Consider the following 13,328-nt stretch of genomic DNA (forward strand, 5'->3'; position numbering starts at 1 on the left):
TCCTCAGCCGCCTCCTTGCCTGGCGGCACCATGGCCCTCTCTGTCCCTAGGATTCTGTCCCAGGCCCCTAGTGTCCACAGGTGGGCACCGCCTCATACTCCCCTTGCTCAGCACCTCCCCCGACTCCCGGCCGGGTTCCCGTAGACAGACCTGGGGGCGAACCCCTCTGGGGACAGTGCAGCACTTGATCATCCTCATCCATGTCCCCATGCCCTTCTCAGCAGCTGGTGGGGAACTTCTCGCCTTCTTCGGAGGTGGCCTGGGACTCCAGGCCAAGGCAGGCCTGCCAGGTTCGGCTGGGGCTGCAGGGCCCCTTTGACCCAGTGGCCTGTGGGTGGCTCCTGCCCTGAAGCCTGTGCAGCCCAGAGCCCTTTAACCTTTACTAGATGGAAGGATGCCCCCAGATGTCTCCAGTGAGATCTAGAAGAATCGGCAGCTTCCTTTTCACCGAGTCCAGGTCACTTCCCCCTGCTAGCCTTGTACAGCTCCTCCCCAGCGAAGCTGGCTGGCCTGCGGAGGGTTGGACAGGACTGTGAGATGCTCAGATGGGATCGCTAGAAAGAGTGAGGCTTGGGCCGTCACACGGTTCCTTCAGGACACTCGCCCTGGGACAGCCCGCAGTGCCGCGTGAGTGCTGTGAGCCGGGAGTCAAGCGGCTGCTTGTCCCCGATGCACACGTGAACAGTGCACTCAGTGGGCACCGATGGAGCCCTGGCATACTGTGCGCAGCCCTCATGGGCACTGTTGCAGACGTGGTGATGGCACTGGGAGGGACGTCAGCTGCGGGTAGCGGAAATGGTCGCTCCAACACCTGTGACTCCTGTCATCTCGCCTCTCAAAGTGGGCAGCTGCTGGGTCTCCGCTGCTTACCAGTGCCTGGGAGCACATTCTGCACCATCAGACACCCTGTCCCAGCTCAGGGTGGGCAGAGAATGGGGGGGTGCTAAAGGGATTGGCCCTTGTCCTGAAAAAGCAGATGCCCCCCTGCAAGCCCCTGCAGGCTTCTGCCCTAGATGGGCCCTGTGCCCACCCCTGCTCGGAGGGGAAGGGTTCCTTTATGGCTTAGATGGGGCTCCCAGGAGCTCTCTCGGCAGGATCCGGGTGGCAGTGGCCGTGTGCTGCAAAAGCCGAGTTCTGGTTTTGAGGCCTGAGAGGTGGTTTTGGTGTGTCATTCAATTATACCTTTGCTACCCCATCAGTTGAGAAAATGTGTGATGCTATAATATTCCCATGCACCCAGGAATGGTTTCAAGTTAATTTTGCATTCTATTTATTGTAACAGTATCTAAACACAATAGAAACACAAATTTGCCTAAATACAAACACAGGAGTTAATACTGCACGTGAGATATGCTGTTTGCTTCTCTGTAGCAAGGTTCGAGGCACAGAGACCCCGAGTCCACAGCCAGCACTGCAGGGCCACCCTGCACCAGGTGCCCAGGACCCCCAGCCACCCTCACGCTGGCAGACTGTGGACCCTGGCTGTCTCGCTGGCACGCGTCTGTCCTGAGGCCAGGACTGTGGCCCCGGAGTGCTCTGATGTCCTGCAGGCCGTCCCCCGCTCTCCTCCTCGGTCTTGGGCTTTCCCTTCCTGTTCGTTTTTCCATGTGAACCATGGAATCAGTGCTTCTCGTTCCTATGGTGAGGGGTGGGGGACCTGTTAGTGTTTTAATTAGGATCAGTTGCCTTTGTGAATTCACTCAGAAGGAACGGTTTGTGTCTCATTCCTGTGTCACCGACAGACCACCACCATTTTATCGGCTCACCATTCTGTGGGTCAGCATCCTGGGCTGGGCTCCCCCGGGTCGTGCCTGTGGCTGCAATCGGCCGGCAGTCGGTTCATGTTTGCTCCACGTGAGCAGCCAGAGGCCCTCACTTGGTGGTGCAGGTGGCATGGGGGGAGCTCCGGGCTGGGGACCTGTGACGTCCCTCCCACCATGTTCTGCCTGTGGGGTGAGCCGGAAACCCACCAGGCCCGTGTCTGAGGGGCCGGCAGCGCGCTTTGTTAAGGGCGGGAGTGAGCACGGCAGGTGGGGGTATGGGGGGGACATTGCCACCTGTCATGTGTGCGGTGGTCTCCATTGGCTCTCCTTTGCATCCTTCAGGAAGTTCTCCGGTTTCCTTTGCACAGACTTCATGTCTTCTGAAGCATGTGACTTGGTATTTTGTCATTTTTTACTGCAGACATGCACGGGGTCTTCTCTGCTGTGCCTTCTGTTTTGGTGTGTTCATGGGGCCATGGGGTGATGTGCCCGTGGGGCTGAGTTCCCCTAGCTGCCTGGACATGTGCCTAAGCTGTGTGTCCCCATCTTCCCGGGCTGTGAGCTTACACCCCACTTGCTTTAGAGGAAATCCCTAGTCCTGGACCTCCAGTTTCCCCTCTTCCTTCCCCTGCTAGCAGCAGAAAGTGGAGCAGCCTAGGAAGACATGCACTGAGGATGGCGGCGCCCAGCAGCCTGGGCCCCCAATGACCGCGGGGGCGGAGCGCCTCGGCTGCTGGAGGCTCCCCACCTTCTGTGCAGGCCTTCCCGACTGCTCCGTTTCCCCAAGGGCCACCCCGGCCAGTGGCCTGGAACTGTTAAGTCAGAGGGAGATACACTTTTCTATTGTCTTAGTGCCTTCTAGTTAAGTAGAAGTAGCTACCGACAGTATTAGACTGCTGCTGTCTGTACGTCTGTGTTTGTGTCGGTCCTTTCAGCGTCAGGCCACCCCTCCGGCTCACAGAGGGTTCGCTCAGGTCCATGCCATACACGCCCACCTGCAAGTCGTGGCTTTCCTCATCCTTTTCGGTTTCCAGGCCTGTTAGTGACTCCAGGTGCTGAGGAGGCTGGACGGCAGCAGACGATCAGTGAGGAAATGTGTCGTTTTCAGCCTTCCTGAAAGACACGGTGGCCCCGCAAGTGAGTTCACTGCAGAGCTGGAACAAGCCCCTTTAAGGCTGGAAACTAGGATTGTGTTTTGTCTAATCTAAAATTTAAAAATTATAGCTGGGCTTGTGTGACTACCTTCCTGCGTGCCGGCCTTCTTGAATAGCGTGGGGACCGGGGCACAGCCTTCCTTGGCAATGAGGTGGAGTCAGTGTGGACGGCAGCTTGGCTTCGTGTCCTCATCTGTGATGCCGCCCAGGGCGCTGGGTCTGCAGACCTGCCCCCAGCCCCCACCCCCACTGCCCCCGCACTGGACACCTCGGCCCTGCAGCCAACTCAGGCTGCGGCTCGCACCACCCTGTCAGCAGCATGCCTGCCTCCCGCGTCCCCTGGGCCCCTTCGCCTCTGATGCTTCAGAGTGGCTGTGGGCCTGGAAGCCACCCTGCACACCTGCCAAGCTGCGTTTAAACCAAGAGTGAGGAGAAGGCGGCCAGGGAGCCAGGGTCCTGCTGTGAGTGAGGTGCGCCTGCTCCGCGATACCCAGGCCAGGCTGGCTGCTCAGGGGCACCTGGGGCTCCCCCAGATTCCTGGCCATGTTTGGAACAGCGAACGTTGCCACCCTGAATTATTTCATGATCCTTTACAGACACTTGAGATGACGTTCTCCCTCTAGGGCGCTTTGTTTCCAATAGTGAGCCCTGTTCACACACTTTCCCCTACAGTGTTTTCTGACTCGGAAGCAATACAACTGTCCACATGCAGACCAAAGGCTGGGGCTCACGCCCTCGCCCCGCAGCGTGGCCTGTACTCTGCTGCCTGATGGCAGGCCTGCCCTGCTCTGCCCACTGCGTGGAGACACTCAGAGGCGGGACGGGGGCAGTGGGTGGAGGGTGGGTAGTTGGGGGAAGGAGGGGATAGGGGACGGAGGGCAGGCAGCAGCCATTTCTTGATTCTCCTTCATTATGGACTCTGAATTTGGATCAGTGAAACGCATATGTAACTAAATAGTTCTTTTTGTCCTGTAATTTGGACCTCCCATCTAGAACATCAACAGTGACTCACTTTGGGCATATTTAATGTCTTATCCTGGCACCAAGCACTGTCTGCTCCAGGTCAGGTCTGGGAAGACAACGCCGACAGGCAAGGTGAGCCTGCAGAGCTTCAAGCCTGGTTCGAAAGGGGTCACAGTCCCAGGGTGGTGGTCAGCGGCTGTGCCTCCCCGAGCTTCAGGAGCTAGGGCAGCGGGCCACCCAAAGTGGTGCCCACAGCATGGGCCAGCCCCAGCCCAGGCCCAGCTCCTGCTCCTGCCGAGCACGTGCATGGCTGGGCGACTCGAGACGCTGTACCACAACGCTGCAGTTTCCAATCGGTGCTACTCCTCCCACTGTGTGATTTAGACACGTTGGCAGAGTCAGGAAGGGTTGCAGATGGAAGGCCTGACGTTGCGTCTGTGGGTAGATGAGATGCAGAGAGAGCCGTGACTTCTCTGCACACAGCGAGGATGTGGGGTCACCTGCCACCACCCTGGATAGCTCCAAGGACAGCCAACTCAACTTCAATTTCCACTTCTGTGGAAAGGTTTTGTCGGAAATATGGGGGTTTCTGCAAAGAAGCAGAGTGCCTGGTGCAGACGTCTAGAAGCCAGACGCCTGACCATTGTTCTTGAGGAAGAGGGACCAGTGCTGGGAGGGTGTTCCATGGTCGTCCTGGTGATGGACTCAGTGGGGGTGCAGGGAACCGAAGGGTCAGCCCTGGGGCACATGGAGGCCAGGTCCGGGCTCACTGGCGGGCCCTGAGTGACCTGGGCAGCAGGGCCAGGCTTACAGCAGGGCATGGGGAGTGGGCCACAGATGCCTCTGCACACGAGACGCTGGCATTCCAGATGGGAGTGTGCAGTGCTCGGCAGCTGGGCTGTGAGAAACGTGCCAAGAGGTGCGCTCAGCTCTCCGGACTCTGTGGAAGGACTTTCTACACCTGAGGTTCAGGCGACAGAGCAGGGCCTGGCCACTGTACCCCCAGCGGGCAGTTATGAAATAGATTTCTGAATGAGAGCCCGTGTCCACACGGAGGATCTACCTGGAAGGTGCAGGCGGCTTTATTCATGGTCGCCAAAGCTGCACACAGCCCCGCGCCCACCAGCAGGTGAGCGGAGAAACTGGACCTTCCACACGCGGGGGCGGCTTTGCAGCCAAGGGCTGAGCTGCCGTGCACACTCGCAGGTGGCTGCTGCTGTACGCTAAGCCTGTGTGGCAGATGCCCATGGCTGTCTGTGTGGACCTCCAGTGAAGGAAGACGGATCTGCACGCAGGAAGCTGAGTGGTGCTGCCGGGGTTGGGTCCCCAGGAGGGGTGAGGACAGGGCTGCACAGTGAGAGCATCTGATTTGTGTGTGAATCATACCTTGTGCCCTAGCGATGGAGTCAGCAGGGCTGGCATGGAACGTAGTTCTAGAAGTGTCCCAGCTGATGTGACAGTCTTCAAGGTGGCTTCTGGGGACCTGGTTTTCTGGCCTACGTGGCAAAGCCACGGATGGTGGTGGGGTGGGGTGCAGAGAGTCTGCCAGAGGCCCAATGACAAGCCAACCTTTTCGTGACTCAGCTTCGGAAACCGAGTCGCATTATTTCAGACCCTGGAGCAGCAGGTCCCCGGGTCCCAGGTATGCTCCGCATGGAACGTGAAGCAGGGCTGCGGGGCAGAGGGGGAGGGACACTTGGCGGCTGTGTCCAGGGCCCGCCCCACTGCCCAGCACCAAAGAGCACGTGGGCTCATTTCCAAAGGGCCAGATTTGCAGGGTCCACAGCTGCAGCCACCCAGTGTCACATGCTGGCCCTGCCTTTGAGTCGCCGCTTCCCGCTGGCTCCCCACCTCACAAGAGGGACTATCGGGCAGCTTGCAGAGCCAGTGCGACCAAGAAACGTGAGCTCTGCCTTCATCCTGGGAACTAAGAAATGCAAGTAGAAAAGGGGAGGAAACCTGGTTGGGACGTTGGGGGTTACTGCTTTTGTGTTAGAAACTAAAACAAAAGGATTTTGGCTTTAAAAAGTGCCTAACAGTTTGGGAATTAGAAGGCATTAGTTGAGATATTGTGGGTCTGTTCTTAATGGAGATTTTGTGTGCAGTTTTTTTGATCTTTTAAATAAGAGGCCAAAGAAATAAAAATTACTTCTAATGCATTTACCTGGAGTTAATCACCATCAAGACTTCCGTGTGTTTCCCCTAGGAAGTCCTTTCTTCCTTTCTTGGCCGCATGAGGCAGGTGTGCACGTGACGTGTGCGGGCATGATGCCTGAACGACTGGGTCAGCTCGTCCTCCACCCTGTCACTTTCAGGACAAAGTCCCGAGTGTATCATGGTGGGCTGCACTGAGGACCTGGGCCCTGGCTAAGGAGCGTGACTGCTGTGCTGCCCGCAGCCCCTGGGCCCCTGACACGCCTCCTGACCGCTGTCCCTGCCCTTCCAGGACGGCCGTGCTCAGTGAAGGGCCTTGCTCTGGCTCCTGAGCAGTGACCATGGGCCTGCTTGCCTACCTGAAGACGCAGTTCATTGTGCACCTCCTCATCGGGTTCGTCTTCGTGGTGAGCGGGCTGGTCATCAACTTCATCCAGCTGTGCACGCTAGTCCTCTGGCCCGTGAACAGGCAGCTATACCGCCGGCTGAACTGCCGCCTCGCCTACTCGCTCTGGAGCCGTGAGTATCTCCCGTCACACATGGCTGGGGGTGCGGCCTGGCAGCAGGTTAGGAAAGTGCCCTTTCTGCTGGATGGGTCCCCAAACAAGCCAGCCTCAGGCTCCCCAGTGCATGAGGGCTCAGGGGTGGTGGGGGTGATGCTGGTGACCATGTGACAAGGGGACAGCGGTCCTGGCTCCCATTCCGGGACAGGAATTGAGGGCCTGCTCAAGAGTCCCAAGGGTTGATTCCTGCCAGTGAATGTGCAGAAAGATGCTCGGCTGGAGTCCTCATCAAGCCGAACCATGTAATGTTGCGGCATCTGACCGTCTCGAGCCACAGAGATGGCAGCCTCAGACAGATGGTGGCTCAGCTCATGGTCACACAGCCCTCAGCGCTGCCAGCACGTGGCTGGTCGCGTCCCACCTGTGCCCCAGCCACACAAATCAGCAGCCCATCCTCTCTGTTACCTGTCTCTGCAAGGTGAGGATTCTCACCTCCTCATTACATGTGTGTGTGTAGACATGTGTCTGCTATCCACATGTCCTCATATGCGTATTTGTATATATAAAGTCAATCTTCACCTGTCACATGGACAGAGACTTAAAAGTTTAACAACACTTGCAGATGGCACAGGTGAGCACTCACACTGGGATGGGGGTGACCAGGCACATTCTCAGATGGCAGCTTGCCAGGGGCTTGAACAACTTAAACAGATATGTTTTTTGACCCAGTTATTCCACAAATTAATGTAATCTAGAAAGATACCTGTGAGAGTACATATATGTAGAAATTTTCATTTTATCATTTTTGTATTAGCACAAAATGGGCAGCAACTAAATGATTACAGTATGTCTATTCAGCGGAATCCCATGCAGCCATTTAAGAAAAAGGACAATCTCTCTTTACTGATAGAAAACCATCTTCTGGTTTCACATATAGTGTGCTGTGATCTTTCTTCAAAGGCAGGCAGCTGTGTGGTGTGTGCCCTTGTGCATGGCTGTACATCATGGAAAAGTCCCGAGAGGCTGCACAGGAAATCGGGGCGTCCAGGGAGCAGAGGGAGGGGGCTTCTGCTCTCTCTTTCTTACTGTGGTCATGCTGTGTACATGTTTTAGCAAAGAACATGTTTCTTTTATAATAAGGAGAAAATGATACACATTTTGTGTCACAGGGGAACTGGCGAGTCTCTGATACCCTGCCCGTTCAGAAGCAGCCGAGACGCTGCGAGGAGCCTGTGGTGGCACTGGGTGGTGTGCGGGCGCTTCCTGCTGCCTCTGAGGAGCAGCCCCTGGCTCGTGGCCCGAGCTCACCTTAAATGTCTCATAGCCTCATTTCCCAGGGTCTGAGGTTTCTTTCCCCCTGATTAAAAGGCTACCTTTTTTGCAGGAAGGGAGAACTGGAAATCCTGTAATACAAAACATACAAATGAGTTATTCATGAGCATAACTGGGTAAAGTGAATGCATAGTAAGGGAGCAAATACTAATTAATAACAACACTCCAGCAGTATTCTGAGGTTAAAACATTACAAAACAGCTAAATCCTGGATAAAGCTGGCTTTGTAATGCATTGCTGGGCTCACAGTATGCAAAGGAAATCTCTCAGCCTCACCCCATCCCCATCCCTTTAGAAAAGGGCAGGGCGCTGAAACAGAGTATCAGCCTGCGTCTCAGGAGCGCCAGCCTTGGCCGCCAGAAGAGGGAGGCAATCCCAGACCCGCTCCTGCGAGGTGGCTGAGGGGGCGCCAGCAGTGACCCCGCAGAGGCACACGGGAGTGTGCTCATGGCAAGGACCGCTGGGCTAGGCCTGAAGAGTCACTCAGATTAAGACAAATCAAATACAAACTCAGAGCCAAAGGACATCGAAAACAACAGATTTAGACAAAGGCCACCGGAAGACCCAAAGAGCACTTCTATAAATGGAAATCGTGATTGTGGAGTATTTTTTAAAGCGAAGAGTTACTGAATAAATTTACATCCAGATTAGACACAGCTAATGAGAGAATGGGTAAACTGGATGTAAATGTGAGGAAATCAGAGCACCTAGAGAGGCAAGATGAAGTAGGAGGTGGGGCCAGAAAATAGAGCAGAGCAGGAGATGCTCTAGGAAACAGGTCCTGGCCTCCCATCCCAGAGGACAGGGCAAGGGGAGCCAACGCTGGGAGAGACAATGGCTGACAGTTGTCCCAAACAGCCGAAAAGTGACTCTGTGGACCTAGGAAGCTAATGTGTACAAATCCACACTTGGACACATCACAGTGAACTCACAGCCATCAACACAAAACAAAGATCTTAAAAATACCCAGACAGGAAAGCTGGGGCAACCAGTGACCCATGGCCTCCCACAGACTGCACGTCAGCTGGGGCCAGGGCAGTGAGGGAGGGGCACTGCCCAGGACTCCTCGCCACCACGGGTCCTCAGGTGGGGGTGGGGTGAAGGCAGGGAGCAGACAGTGGGAGCATTCGCCGCCTGCACATCTTCACCTGAAATGTCTTTAAAAGAATGTACTTGAGTAAGAGCAAAAGCTATCATCAAAGTAGTCAGAGGCAAGAAGGAGCGGTGGCCAGAGAAACTGGTACGGAGTGACTGAACAGTCACGTGACATGGGATAATGTCCAGCTCACACAGATGGGCTGAGAACAGATGGGCCTGAGCCCGGGCAGCCTGTGTACTGGAATCAGCATAGGACCGCCACTCTTGTGTCTGCTGGGAAGAGAGTGGAGACCTTAACTTTAAGAACAGGGAAAAAGGCAAGAAAGTAGAAAAAGGCATAAATATAAGAGAACTTAGGTAACAGTTAGGAAGAGTAATATAAAGTCCCTCAATGTTTGGAAGGAAAATAGATACGAAAGCACCAGCCTTCTGTTTTCCAGACGCAGAGCTGCGGGTGACCCAGCAATCCCACTGCTGAGTATATGCCCAAGAGGAATGAAAACAGATGCCATGCAAACAAGTGTACGTGGATGCTCATAGCAGCGCTATGCACAACAGCTGGAGGGGGACCGGCGGAGAGGTCCCTCCTCTGATGGGGGGTGGAGCAGCGCGTTTGTGTTAGGCGGGTGGTGGTTTATTTTCCTCGGTTCTTGTCCCACCACAACAAAGAACTGAGGGCAGAGACATAGCAGCGAAGCAGAGTAAGAGTTTTGTTTAAAGTTACCCACCTAAAGAGTGAGAAAGTGCCGGCATTCTTAGGGGGGAAGACTGAAAGTTTGAAATTTTTTTTTTAAGTTGTTGGGAGGAATTCAGTTTGGAGATGCAGGGAAGTCAGAGTACAAGGTGAGGAAGGAATTCATTTAAGTGAGAGTGTCAGGGAATGACCCAACAGAGTGATAAAGGAAGGTCATTGAACTGCTTCTCAGCAAGGGTGCATCCCCTGCCAGCTCCTTAAGCCAGTGTCACCTGGTGTCCAGTGTCTGCTTGGAACTGCACGGCGTGGAAACTGAGTCCCCACCACCCCGGGATCTGGGGGAGCCGCAGAGCCCTGGATGGAGTGTGAGCTTCCTAGAGACAGAGAAAGGAGGCTTCCAGGCGGGCTGCTAAAGAGCGTGACCTTGAGCTGCAGCTCCTTCCCGGTCATGCAGGGGATGGTGATTTGCAAGCCCAGATCTGAGCTCTCAACAGCCTCTCCCTGCTTACCTGAAATAGGACAGAGGGAAGAGAGATTTGAGCTTAAATCTGGAGGATTAAAATGAAATAGCAAAGTAACAAAGACACCACTGGAAAAGTGCAGACAAAACGTTGTAAGTTAAGCAGTGAGAAGTTTACTTAAGGCAAAAAATGCACACTTGGAGAAAAGGGGGTGTGGACAACCTCAGAGAAGAGGTGTGCTGCAAGGTTTAAGTTTTAATTAAAGAGAAAGTGCAGGCACTCTCAGAGAGGAGGTGCCCTGAAAGGCTGAGAGAAAGTGTGGGCATCCTCAGAGAAGAGGCGTACTGAAAGATTGGGGGTTCCCCCTCTTAAGGATTTTTCAGGGATGTGACAAAGTGCTGGGGGTGTGGACTTGTCAAGCGGTCTCAAGATGTTTATCTCTGGTGAGAGACATTACGTCTCTTCTCTTCTATTATCAGTCCTCCAGGTAATTCTGCAAAATTAACTGGACACAAGAAATTTACTGATCGGGTTCCTTCCCAGGATAGCAGCTTCCCTCTGGAAACATATCAGTCAGGACCAACTCCCCTGCCCCCAAGGTGGGCTGAGTTGTTGTCTGTTTGCTAAAGAATATGTTAGGAATCTTCCTAACTTCCTGGGTTTTAAAATGCAATCTTAGCTTTAAGATGGAATCTTTCCTGTTTTTGCTATGCTGTTTATGGCTGTGCATGTTTGTTAATTAATCATGATGCTCGTCTCCTGCCCAGGTTGCAGGTTACCTGACTAGGGGAAGGAGGAGGGAAAACATCATGTAGGTTAAGTTAAAGAACAAGCCGGGCCTTTCAGCAGCTACAGTAAATCTTACAATGGCATCATCTCATCGACACAGTGAAGACAGGGGCTGCGCTCAGATACTTTTCTTTATCTGGGGAATATTTGGACACTCCAAGTTACTCCTGTCCCTTTGAGCTTTAGCTGATTAACTCATTAACTGTGAGTCTTTTCTGGCTCTCTAGTTTTATCTGGTTAACTCTTTGAGTCCCTTTTCGTGGGCTTCACTGGTCTTATTCTCTCTCCACCCCACTTATACCTATTTTCCTGCCTAACACGCGCACACAGCCGCAGCCTCCCACTGTCACAGAGCGTAGTCCTGCCGCGCCCGAGCCACGCGCCAGCCTTGCAGCCGTCATGCCACACGAGGGGCCGTGTTGTAGGATTCCATTTATCATGTGCCCAGAACAGGCGCATCCGGAGAGACAGGAGCAGAGTAGTGACTGCAGGGCTGGGGAGGGTGGGTGGGGAGTGACTGACAGGTGCAGGGTTTCCTTCTGGGGTGAAATGACCTAAAATCAGGTCAAGGCAATAGTTGCATGACCATGAGACCACTGAGACTGCTGGACCCTATGCTGCAAATGGACAGGTTTATCTTAGTAAAGCTGTTTAAAAGAGAAAAGAGGAGGAGCAGGTGCAAGGGAAGGCTGCCCTGCACACCTGTAAGCACCCCACACACCACTGCCTGGGGGCCGCAGCCCAGACGCGGCCGTGCAGCCTGACCCTGGCCGGGGCCCTGCTTCCTCTCCAGCCGATCTCTCTGACCCATGGAGGCAGCCGCTGCCTGACTGGCCCTCAGGAAGCGAGGACTGGCTCCTGAGTGTTGGGGTGTTGTCTGAGATGGGCCTTTTGTCTGGAGGAAGCTTTGGCGTGCTGTGGTGAGGCCATGTGATTGTCAACACGTTGGGGAAAGAGCTTGTGCACCCCAGCCCCACCGGGCTGCTGGGGCCACTTGGGGAGAAAACCAGCCTCGGCCTCTGGTTCTCAGGGGCCCTACCCCTCCGGAGGCCACTGTCGTCTCCTGTCTGTAAGTGGGGAAACTGAGGTCCCGGCAGTCTGGCTGGGAGCCTGCTCTCTCTGCCCTGGCTCCATCGGAAAGTGGATGGGCTGGTGTCCAGCACAAAAAGAATGGACTGTCCTGTGGCAATCCTGAGCCAGAAAGCCTGGTCTGTGAGGTCCCCCTTCTCGGGACACCTGGCCATGGTGGGCATGACGCCAGCTGGCGGTGGCTCATCTGCTGACAGCAGCGCCCCACATCCCCCATTTCTGTGGGATGCATGAACCCCTCAAGCTGACCACAGGCCCCGGGGCTGTGTGCATGTGCCACCCCCGGCCCCCTGACTCTGGGTGGGATACGTGAATCCCATCAAGCCAGAGCACACATGAGAACCAGCTGACATAAAGGTGTCGCCTCTGAAATCATGGCTGTTCTCCATTTCTCCTGCTACTTTTCATTTGCCTCTCCTCTGACTTTTGCTCAGAGATGGTGATTATAATTCTCAAAAACTTAATTTATTAAGCATAAGCCATTAAAACTCACCTTGTAGCAGAGCATACCCTCTGGATGGAAATTTTGCAGAAGCCCCCTGCCCTGGTGACACGTCCACATCAGAGGGATGGGGCCTGGCTCAGAGTGTGGCCTCCTGCACCCCACTGACACCCCTCGCGTGTGTCCGCAGAGCTGGTCATGCTTCTGGAGTGGTGGTCATGCACGGAGTGCACTTTGTTCACCGACCAGGCCACGGTGGACCGCTTTGGCAAGGAGCACGTGGTCATCATACTCAACCACAACTTTGAGATTGACTTCCTCTGTGGATGGACCATGTGTGAGCGCTTTGGCGTGCTGGGGGTGAGCAGCGTGGGGGCCCTGGGGGCTGGGGGTGAGCAGCATGGGGGCCCTGGGGGGCTGGGGGTGAGCAGCGTGGGGGCCTGGGAGGTGCTGGTACAGTGCCCTGGGGTCTGGGTTTTCATTTCCTCCGCTTTAGCCCCTGGTCCCTCGGGGCCAAAGTGTGGCTGATCTGAGGTGGCCTTGGACTGCCCTCAGCTGCTGCAGGGCCGCTCTTGGGACTGGCTGCTCTTGTATTTCCTCCCACAAACCCTCACTCGCTGTGTGAGTCCCCAGAGCTCCCTGGCCAAGCTGCCTCGGATGAAGCACAAACATGGCTGAGACAGGCAGGGTTCTTCCACTGCAGGGAGGGAAGCCCCAGGCCTGGCAGCCAGAGCAGACACTCAGAGTCCCGGGCACCCGCCCTTGCTCCTCCTGGGATGGCCGCAGCACCCGGGTCTGCACCTGCTTCCCATCTATGGGATGGGCTCCTACACTTTTGGAGTGGTGCTGCCCCGGGCAGGGCCACGCTCAGCACTGGGTCCCCCTG

The 13,328-nt window shown here is 55.2% G+C and overlaps 1 protein-coding gene across 4 annotated transcripts in view; it reads left to right on the forward strand.

Moving 5' to 3' along the window:
* AGPAT3 (1-acylglycerol-3-phosphate O-acyltransferase 3) overlaps positions 1-13,328 on the forward strand; it is a 74,453-nt gene that overhangs the window by 47,730 nt on the left and 13,395 nt on the right. For all 4 annotated transcript variants that reach the window (XM_036912001.2, XM_036912004.2, XM_036912002.2 and 1 more), the window contains 2 exons: positions 6,327-6,553; positions 12,633-12,802. In XM_036912001.2, the coding sequence (XP_036767896.1) occupies positions 6,376-6,553; positions 12,633-12,802 (348 nt within the window). In that variant the 5' untranslated portion in view covers positions 6,327-6,375. The remainder of the gene's footprint in view (positions 1-6,326; positions 6,554-12,632; positions 12,803-13,328) is intronic.

The sequence above is a fragment of the Manis pentadactyla genome, chromosome 1 (assembly GCF_030020395.1).
Source record: "Manis pentadactyla isolate mManPen7 chromosome 1, mManPen7.hap1, whole genome shotgun sequence".
Taxonomy (NCBI): domain Eukaryota; kingdom Metazoa; phylum Chordata; class Mammalia; order Pholidota; family Manidae; genus Manis; species Manis pentadactyla.